General features: G+C 33.7%; 1 protein-coding gene across 1 annotated transcript; it reads left to right on the top strand.

Annotated features, from left to right (window-relative positions):
• Positions 1-1,416: 1,416 nt before the first annotated feature.
• Positions 1,417-3,883, top strand: LOC130976856 (WRKY DNA-binding transcription factor 70-like). Its single transcript, XM_057901796.1, has 3 exons — positions 1,417-1,868; positions 2,800-2,904; positions 3,210-3,883. Exons 1-3 carry the CDS (start codon positions 1,531-1,533, stop codon positions 3,706-3,708), a joined length of 942 nt encoding a protein of 313 aa, XP_057757779.1. The 5' UTR covers positions 1,417-1,530; the 3' UTR covers positions 3,709-3,883.
• The last annotated feature ends 7,450 nt before the right edge of the window (positions 3,884-11,333 follow it).

The raw sequence follows: 11,333 nt of genomic DNA, 5'->3' as shown, positions 1-11,333 counted from the left end.
GTTTGAGTGCATTTCTGAATTTCCATTATCTTCAAATTTGGCAAGAAACTCGTTTTCATGGAGGAAGAAGAAGAAGAGTCGTTCATAATGCATGATGAGTAGCGCGCTTTGGAAACAGGAAGTGATTGAATAACGTGCGTTTATTTACTCTTGAATGTGGGAGTGTAATGCGTGTGTTTTATTGGGCTTGTACCAACTTGTAAGACTTATAAATCAAAAAGACTTATATGTGTAGCACGTCTCATCATATTAATATAAAAAATATAACAACGGCTGAACGCCTCTTTAGAGAAGCTTTTATGAGAACCTCTTCAGAGAAGCTAGTAATAATTAATAATAACAATTTTAGGACCAAGAGTAAAATTAATTATTAAAATAGGTTATTAGTATAAAATTTATAAATAAATATAAAAAATACAGTAAAAATAAATTAAATTATTATATAAATATATAATAATTAATTTGGTGATAGTATGAAAATAATATTTTTGTTCGGAAAACATGAAAAAGACTTTAAAAACAAATTATAATCAAAATTAATAATTTTAAATTAAATAATAACTTATAAGAGAAAATAATATTTTAAATTTTATGATTATAATTAAAATTTTATTCTTTATAAATTGTAATACTTTATCAATTTGATCTCAAATATGGAATATTAAAAAAATAAAAAATATTTTATTCTAATTTTTGCTATTATATCACTTAAAAATAATGCATTTTAAATACAATAAATCATCTTAAAATCACTTTTCAAATAAAATATCCAAATAGGAATGAATTGTCATAATAGATTATTTAAAAAATAATTATACAAAATAAGAATTAATAAAATAAAGTTAACCAAATTCATCCAAACTTGGGAATATATTTTTGTAATGGAGGGTTGATATTTATCATGGTGAACCCGGAATGAACCGTGACCGTTCGATGCACTGCTTTTGTTCTCATCCTTATCCAAATCTCATACCCTCTTTACTCTTTAATTGCCAACCACTCATCCCTTGTCCTTACGTGAATACCCTTTTATTTCTCAGTCACGCATAAGAACCTCGTAAGGGCAAAACCGTCATTTCCAAACTACTTTAAACAGTTGCGGCTTATTTAAATTGAATCATAGTGACGATAGCGTAGTGACGTTTTATGTCTTCCGTAAGATTTTAACCCCAAATGCACCCTCCGTTCCAGCGCAACAACTCAACCTACCCTATACACGTGGCAGATTCTCATTAGCAGTGACATACACGCTAAAATTTAGAGCGTGGATATACCAAAAGGATTGAACTTTCTTGCTAGGTTCCCTTAACCTTCGCAGCATGTGCAAATTTCCAGTTCTTATTATTTTTCCCCTAAGCTAATATTAATTATTATATTATTATTTTCCAAAATATAAATACTACCCACCAAGCAAGACCTCACTATAGTAGTGTTCGTGCTTGTGGTAGTGACAAAAAAATTGTGACACCCCAAGAACAAGGAAAACTACTTGTTATTTACAGAGTTTGAATCAAATTTCCAAAATATATTATGGTTATTACGGAGAATATTAGTAATGGTAATAATTTATTGGGTCGTAGGAAGGCAATTGAGGAGCTTGAGAAGGGTCGTGAATTTGCAAACAAGCTTAGGGTTGTGATCAGTGGTGGTGAAGGGGGTGTTGATGGTGAACAACTTGTGGAGAAGGTTCTTATGTCATTCACAAACTCACTCTTGATCTTGAACAAGAACACTGGTTCTAATAATTGTGATGAGGTCTATGATGTTCCTTCTTCATGTGGGATCAATCCAACCAAGTCTGAGGATTCACTTGAGAGTAATTGCAAGAGCTCCGTTCATAAAGAACGTAGAGGGTGTTACAAGAGAAGGTAATTAATTCTTGGCTTGTTTTCTTTTAAATATATAGTTTTTAATTTAAAAAAAGTAAGAAAAAAAAATCAAACTAATTTTTCAACTTGAACTCCATCTGAACAGAATATAAACTCCATCTGATGAATCAAGAGATTAAAGTATTATCATTTAGCTAGTCTTAAATTCGAGAAAAAACTGAAAAATTTTGACAGATATGAATTTGAACATAGTCATTTGGTTTGAATAATCTACAATATAGTTTTTCAATCATGAGCCCTAAAGTACAAAAGGATTTTAATTTTTATTGATATTATAAATTTAATTTGTTGATATTGTTTGTTTACCTGGTTTTGAAAGTTAAAGCGGAGCTTTCTTTTAGCTTATTCGTTTTTAGATTTTAAAAATATTTATATTTATAACCTTTAAAAGGACACTTTTCTTAATTCTTATACAGTTGTACCTTGCCAAACCCTTGAACCTTTTTTAACATCATATATGTAAGGTTAATTACCATGTACTCATCTTAAATAGTTTGTGCCTTTTATATATAACCTCATGCTTTTTATTCTATTTTGTCCTTTGCATATGCACTCAAACTGGACCCCCATATTAATTATTGTTCATTTCATTTTTCCCTGCTCACATGGGAGGGACAATACCTTGTAATAATTGGGCATATGTGCCTATAAATAATAATAATAATAATAATAATAATAATAATAATAATAATAATAATAATAATAATAATAATAATAATATGTCTACTTGTTTCTTGTTTTGCTATTGTTATTATTTTTTTTTTTTGGCAACTAGGCAGCAAAGAAATAAATGATGATTGCATACCCTATATGCTTGTGTTTGTTTTTGGTTTACCTAAAGTTAAGGCAATGAATACATTATAATATAAACCTTATCTAAATATCTCCAATTTTCTTGTTGATTTTGCAGAAGGACTTCACAAGTATTGGAGAAGGAGTCTGAAGCTCCAATTGATGATGGTCATCAGTGGAGAAAGTATGGCCAAAAAGTTATCCTTAATACCAAACATCCAAGGTATCAATTTTTCTTAATCTTAAATTTTAAATTATAAGTATCTTAAGAAATGAACTAATATTAAGTATTTAAAAATTAATTTTATGTACTTTTTTATTCAAAAATTATATAAATATGTACAAGTGTTTAATTGAAAAATTATCGTGTGATTAGACAGTTATACATAGCAATTAACAAAAGATGATGGTGACTAATTAAGGGTGTTTGAATTAGCTATTTTGAAATTAAGAAAGAACATAATTAACAAAAATCTAAGTCTTACCTTTATTCTAATTCTATATTTGTGTTGTTATCCAAATTTTCAGGAACTATTACAGATGCACTCACAAATATGACCAAGGTTGTCTAGCAACAAAACAAGTGCAACAAGTTGAAGATGAACCAACACTTTACAAGACCACATACTATGGAAACCACACTTGTAGGAACACCCTGAACCCTACAATCATATTGGATGAATCCAATGATTCTCCTTCACAATCTTCAATGTTCCTCAGCTTTGATAATTCCCTACCAACAAAACAAGAATGTCCTATTTTCCTCTCATCATCATCTGTAGTAATCAAGAAGGAAGAGGAGTTCAAGGAGGAGGACCTGAATAATAATAATAATAATAATAATAATGTTCCTTCATGTTCTTCAAATGATTACATGATATCTTCGGAGCTTACTTTTGATAACTACTCAACGCATCATCATGTTAATGCTTTATCATCAACACTTGACTCAGATGATGTTATTTCTTATGATCCTTCTCAGCTTGATGATGCCATTGAGCATTTCTTTGTTACTAATATATATTGATGAATTTTGGATTTTAGATATGTTTTCCTTTGTAAGTTTTGCCCCCTTCTAATTATGTAGCTTGAAGTGTTTGATTTAGATAGATAGGTAGCTTGGGGTCCGATCCATGTATCTCTCATCTGTTAAATATGTACTTCTCTTCCATTTTCAATGAAAAAAATTGTTAATTATTTTATGCAATTGTTTCATGGCATTATTCAATTTCCTCTTCATTCTAAACTATATATGCTCTCATCAGCATCATCGTCGACGACATATTAAAAATTGAAACAGCAAGTTGTAAATAAAATAATTAAAACAATTTTTATGTAGCAAGTTATAATTATATATATATAGGGATAATAGTCAAATTTGTCATTGAAAAATTACCTATTCTTTAAATTAGTTCTCAAAAGATTTTTTTAGTTATATTAGTCCTTGAAAGTAAAACGTAAGTTAAATTGGTCTTTTCGTTAGTTAGACGATGACATGTTATGTTAAGTGTCACGTGGCATGATGACGTGGTAGGTTAATGTCACATGTTACAAGATGATTGGTTGACGTGTCATGTTAGTGACACCTAATACGCCACATATCACTTGACATATAAAAAAGTTATTTATAATTAAAATAATCTCTAAAAATCCATATGTAAGTCATTTTCATCCCTAAAATTTTAAAAATTAATCAAATTACTCCTTATATAAATTTTTTATTTTTTCTTCATAATATTAAATTTAAAATAATTTTTTATAGAACTAATTTTAATAATACTTTTTAGACTTTAATAAATAAATTTTTTTTACATAAAATAATAAAAATAATTAAATTATTATAAAGTTATTTTGTCATTTAGATTTTACAGTTTTACATTTTCAAATTAAAATTTTTTTGTAATAGTTATTTTATTTAAACAAGTTTATTAAATTATTGTTGATTATATATTTAAAAATTTAATATTTTAAATCTCACTAAATAATATAATAGTTATTTTAAATTTAAATCTTTTAAATTTTTTAAAATTATAATTTTTATTATTGTTTAATTTATATATATATATATATATATATATATATATATATAATAGAACTTAATAATTAAAAAATCGATTTGTGAAATCACTTGTTGAATTTTAATATTTTAATATTTTTTTAAAGTAACTAATATATTTATTTAGTAAAATTTAAAAGATTAAAATATTTTAAATAGCTACTATATTTATTTAGTAAAATTTAAAATATTAAAATTTTGAGTATATAACTAGTTTTAATATTTTAGATTTTATTAAATAAATATAATAATTATTTTAAATTTTTTAATTTTTTAGATCTCAATATATATATATATATTATTTTCGCATTTGTCTTTTATCCTTATATCGCCTTTAGAATATAGTACCATATTAAATTAGTAGTGTTACATGAGCACCATAAAATTAGCTATTATTAACCACTTTATATAGTGGTTTCATCATTCAAACAATATGAACCAAATTTATATTATAATTAAATTTCATGAAGAATATAACTAAATTAAAATTACCAACACTATCAAACAAATTCTTAGTATGATAAAACTTTTATAATGGTTACAAAACCACTTCTTCGAAAAATTGAAATGACAAAATATTACTGACCAACCATTTTAATAAGTTCTAGCCAACATTAGGCCTTGAACACTATTGTATTGAATTTATATTCAATTTGGTCTCGTTTGCATTCGAGCTTTAATTTATTCAATCAAATTTCAGTTGTTTTTATTTAATTTTAAAACTTTATAAATGTGTGACTCACATTAGTTTTTAGAAAAATTTTTGACACACAAATATTAAGAGTAAATACTCAATCTGATCCCTAACTATTTGGACGACGGACAAAGTGCCCCTTAAAAATATGAAATTGACCCATCGAACTCCAACCACACACGAAGCTGCTTATAGCAGACCCTGCAATCGGATGGGAGAAAGTGGAGTGATGACATGTTAGTTTCTCCACCACGTGAATATTGTCTTTCTTCAAATTGAGACCAATTGATCCTCCCAGTTTTAGAAACGGCGTCGTCAAGGCTGGATTGAATTTCCGTAAAACTGGCTCCCATTCTCCTTTGTTATTTACGCTTTACCCTAACCCCACAAACCCTTCATCTTCATTCCCTTCAAAAACTATATTTGACATTGACGACATGTGAGTTAAGGTATGAACTTGTAAGCTTCCAGAGACGACGAGTTTGCGACGATGGTACTGCATTACAAGAGTAGTCGGACATGGTGAGTGGCATTTCTCTTCTTTTTTCTTTTTTCTTCATGTTTTACTTAGCATGAGTGAAGAACATCAGATAGGCCATATTTAGTAATAGGAAGCTATGATAAAAAAATTGTATTGATTGAGAAATCGATTTCGTTAAGGTTAAATATTCTATAATTATTTCATTGCAAATTAGGGCAAAGTAGGGCATGTGCAAAGTTTAAACTTGTTTTAGTCAAGTATATTTGATCAAAAAAATCACAAATTTTTATCCTTATTGCGTTTAAATTTTGTGGGTTAAAGTTTCGAAATTTATGCTGGTCGATATTTTGAAGTGTATATAATGTCATTTTTTAATGTAATACAGATGTCTGTTTTTGTTGTGCCTATGTTTCATCATGGTAGCAGATTTATTAGAGATGGAAGTGAAATTTTACGTTGCAGAGATGGGAAGGTGACAAGATTTTCTCCCATGGATGTAGGTTTTGTGAATAAAAAATACATAGAAGAACTGCTTAAGAGCTTAGGGTATCTGGAGTACTGGTGGACGAAATTGTGATCCATATTCTTTTGTACTTGTATGAAATCATTATTATGGCACCGGTTGAATTCACAACTCCGTTCAACTAACCAGCAAGTGTACTGGGTCGTCCAAGTAATAAACCTTACGTGAGTAAGGGTCGATCCCACAGAGATTGTTGGTATGAAGCAAGCTATGGTCACCTTGTAAATCTCAGTTAGGCAGATTAAATTTGTTTATGGTTTCGAAAATTAATAATAAAATAGAATTAATAAAAGGGATAGAATACTTATGTAAATCAATAGTGGGAATTTCAGATAGGCGAATGGAGATACTGTATGACTCGAGAACGCCTGCTTTCCTACTGCTTCAACTCAATCCTTCTTACTCCTTTACATGGCAAGCTGTGTATAGGGGTTCACCGTTCGATGATGGCTACTTTGTATTCTCTCTAGAAAATGGTCCTCTGCGCTGTCACTCGCATGGCTAATCGTCTGGAGGCATCACACTGGCTGAAGGCTACATCCCATCCTCGCAGTGAAAACTACGCTCACGCGCTCTGTCACAGCACGGCTAATCACTAGTTGGTTCCCGCTCCTGCTGGAATAGAATCCCTTGATTCTTTTGCGTCTGTCACTAACGCCCAGCACTTGCGAGTCTGAAGCACGTCACAGTCATTCATTACCGGAATCCTACTCGGAATACCACAGACAAGGTTAGACTTTCCGGATTCCCAGGATCCTACTCGGAATACCACAGACAAGGTTAGACTTTCCGGATCCTCATGAATGCCGCCATCTATCTAGCTTATACCACGAAGATTCTGTTGGGGAATCTAAGAGATACACATTCAAGCTCGGTTGCATGTAGAACGGAGGTGGTTGTCAATCACGCGCGTTCATAGGTGAGAATGATGATGAGCGTCACATAATCATCACATTCATCATGTTCTTGGGTGTGAATGAATATCTTGGAATAAGAACAAGTTGAATTGAATGGAAAAAAATAGAATTGCATTAATACTTGAGGTACAGCAGAGCTCCACACCCTTAATCTATGGTGTGCAGAAACTCCACCGTTGAAAATACATAAGTAAAAGGTTCAGGCATGGCCGAATGGCCAGCCCCCTGAGTGATCAAGAGACCGAATAATCAAAGGCTAAACAGTCAAGAGATTAAACTGTCAAAAGATGTCTAATACAATAGTTAAATGTTCTATTTATAATAAACTAGCTCCTAGGGTTTACATGAGTAAGTAATTGATGCATAAATCCACTTCCGGGGCCCACTTGGTGTATGCTTGGGCTGAGCTTGATCAATCCACGAGCTGAGGCTTCTCTTGGAGTTGAACTCCGAGTTATGACGTGTTTTGGGCGTTCAACTCCGGATCATGACGTTTTTCTGGCGTTTAACTCCAGACAACAGCATGTACTTGGCGTTCAACGCCAAGTTACGTCATCAATTTCCGAATGAAGTATAGACTATTATATATTACTGGAAAGCTCTGGATGTCTACTTTCCAACGCCGTTAAGAGCGCGCCAATTGGAGTTCTGTAGCTCCAGAAAATCCATTTCGAGTGAAGGGAGGTCAGATTCCAACAGCATCAGTAGTCCTTTTGTCAGCCTTTTTCAGAGTTTTGCTCAAGTCCCTCAATTTCAGCCAGAAATTACCTGAAATCACAGAAAAACACACAAACTCATAGTAAAGTCCAGAAATGTGAATTTAACATAAAAACTAATGAAAACATCCCTAAAAGTAGCTTAAACTTACTAAAAACTACCTAAAAACAATGCCAAAAAGCGTATAAATTATCCGCTCATCACAACACTAAACTTAAATTGTTGCTTGTCCCCAAGCAACTGAAAATCAATTAGGATAAAAGAAGAGAACATACTATAGATTCCAAAATATCAATGAATATTAATTCTAATTAGATGAGCGGGACTTGTAGCTTTTTGCTTCTGAACAGTTTTGGCATCTCACTTTTTCCTTTGAAGTTTAGAGTGATTGGCGTCTCTTAGGAACTTAGAATTTCGGATAGTGTTATTGACTTTCCTAGTTAAGCATGTTGATTCTTGAACACAGCTACTTATGAGTCTTGGCCGTGGCCCCAAGCACTTTGTTTTCCAGTATTACCACCGGATACACAAATGCCACAGACACAAAACTGGGTGAACCTTTTCAGATTGTGACTTAGCTTTGCTAGAGTTCCCAGTTAGAGGTGTCCAGAGCTCTTAAGCACACTCTTTTTGCTTTGGATCACGACTTTAACCACTCAGTCTCAAGCTTTTCATTTGGACCTTCATGACACAAGCACATGGTTAGGGACAGCTTGATTTAGCCGCTTAGGCCTGGATTTTATTTCCTTGGGCCCTCCTATCCATTGATGCTCAAAGCCTTGGATCCTTTTTACCCTTGCCTTTTGGTTTTAAGGGCTACTGGCTTTTTCTGCTTGCTTTTTCTTTTTCTTTCTATTTTTTTTTTGCCAAATTTTTTTCTTTTTTTTTTCGCCATTCACTGCTTTTTCTTGCTTCAAGAATCAATTTCATGATTTTTCAGATCATCAATAACATTTCTCTTTGTTCATCATTCTTTCAAGAGCCAACAGTTTTAACATTCATAAACAACAAGATCAAAAGACATATGCACTGTTCAAGCATTCATTCAGAAAACAAAAAGTATTGTCACCACATCAATATAATTAAATTAAATTCAAGGATAAATTCGAAATTCATGTACTTCTTGTTCTTTTGAATTAAAACATTTTTTATTTAAGAGAGGTGAAGGATTAATGGATTTTATTCATAGCTTTAAGGTATGGTTACATACTAATGATCATGAAGTAAAGACACAAAACATAGATAAACACAATATTAAAAACCGAAAACAGAAAGAAATAAAGAACAAGGAATGAATCCACCTTTAGTGGCGTCTTCTTCTTGAAGGACCAACAATGTCCTTAAGCTCTTCTATGTCCCTTCCTTGCCTTTGTTGCTCCTCCCTCATTACTCTTTGATCTTCTCTTATTTCTTGGAGAATGATGGAGTGCTCATGATGTTCCACCCTTAATTGTTCAACATTGTGGCTCAAACATTCTAAGGAAGTGTTGAGTTGTTCCCAATAGTTGTTTGGAGGAAAGTGCATCCCTTGAGGCATCTCAGGGATTTCTTGATGATGAGCTTCCTCATGCATCTCTTGAGAACCGTGAGGGATCTCTCTTGCTTGCTCCATTCTCTTCTTGGTGATGGGCTTATCCTCTTCAATGAGGACGTCTCCTTCTATGATAACTCCAGCTGAGTAACATAGATGGCAAATAAGGTGAGGAAAAGCTAGCCGTGCCATGGGTGAGGGCTTGTCGGCTATTTTGTAGATTTCATTGGAGATGACCTCATGAACTTCTACTTCCTTTCCACTCATGATGCCATGAATCATGATGGCCCGATCCACAGTAACTTCAGATCGGTTGCTAGTAGGAATGATGGAGCGTTGAATGAACTCCAACCATCCTCTAGCTATAGGCTTGAGGTCCAGTCTTCTTAGTTGGACTGGCTTGCCTTTGGAGTCTCTCTTCCATTGAGCTCCTTCCACGCAAATGTCCATAAGGACTTGGTCCAACCTTTGATTAAAGTTAACCCTTCTAGTGTAGGGGCGTTCATCTCCTTGCATCATGGGCAAGTGAAACGCCAACCTCACATTTTCCGGACTAAAATCTAAGTATTTCCCTCGAACCATTGTGAGATAATTCTTTGGACTCGGGTTCATACCTTGATCATGCTTCCTAGTGATCCATGCATTGGCATAGAACTCTTGAACCATTAAGATTCTGACTTGTTGCATGGGGTTGGTTAGGACTTCCCAACCTCTTCTTCGGACTTCATGTCGGATCTCCGGATACTCATTTTTCTTGAGCTTGAAAGGGACCTCGGGGATCACCTTCTTCTTTGCCACAACATCATAGAAGTGGTCTTGATGGCTCTTGGAGATGAATCTTTCCATCTCCCATGACTCGGAGGTGGAAGCTTTTGTCTTCCCTTTTCCTTTTCTAGAGGATACTCCGGCCTTAGGTGCCATTGATGGTAATGGAAAAACAAAAAAAAGCTTATGCTTTTACCACACCAAACTTAAAATATTGCTCGCCCTCGAGCAATAGGAGAAAGAAGAGAAGAAGAAGAAGAAGAAAATATGGTAGAGAGGGAGAGAGGTAGGTTCGGCTAAGTGGGAGAAGAGGAGTTGTGTTGTGTGAAAATGAAGTAGAATGGAAGGGTATTTATAGGGAGAGGGGGAAGTGTGTATTCGGCCATTTAGGGTGGGAATGGGTGGAAAATTGGTTTTGAATTTTTGAAGGTAGGTGGGGTTTATGGAGAAGAGTGGATGGATGTGAGTCTTGAATGGGTTGATTGGGAAGAGGAATTGAGGTGATTGGTGAAGGGTTTTGGGAAAGAGTGTTTATTGGGAAGAGAGATTCAGAGATTGAAGTTGTTGGGGAGTGTGACATGGGGAAGAGTAAAATAGGATTAGGAGAGTGTAATTAGGATTAGGAGGTAAGGTGGGAATATGTTAGGTGGGGATCCTGTGGGGTCCACAGATCCTGAGGTGATCCTGTGGGGTCCACAGGTCCTGAGGTGTCAAGGAATTCCATCCCTGCACCAAATAGGCATGTAAAATGCCTTTGCACACCATTCTGGCGTTTAAACGCCCATTGGTGCACATTCTGGGCGTTCAACGCCCATGTAAAGCATGTTTCTGGCGTTGAACACCAGTTTCATGCTTGTTACTGGCGTTCAGCGCCAGCTTTTTTTCTCTGGGCACATTTTTGGCGTTCAGCGCCAGAATGTTGCTTGTTTCTGGCGTTCAGCGCCAGAATGGTGCTCTGTTCTGGCGTT

This window comes from Arachis stenosperma, chromosome 4, assembly GCF_014773155.1.
Source record: "Arachis stenosperma cultivar V10309 chromosome 4, arast.V10309.gnm1.PFL2, whole genome shotgun sequence".
NCBI classification, from domain to species: Eukaryota; Viridiplantae; Streptophyta; class Magnoliopsida; order Fabales; family Fabaceae; genus Arachis; species Arachis stenosperma.
Note: the sequence above shows the minus strand (reverse complement) of the source record. Positions and strands in the feature narration are given on the sequence as shown.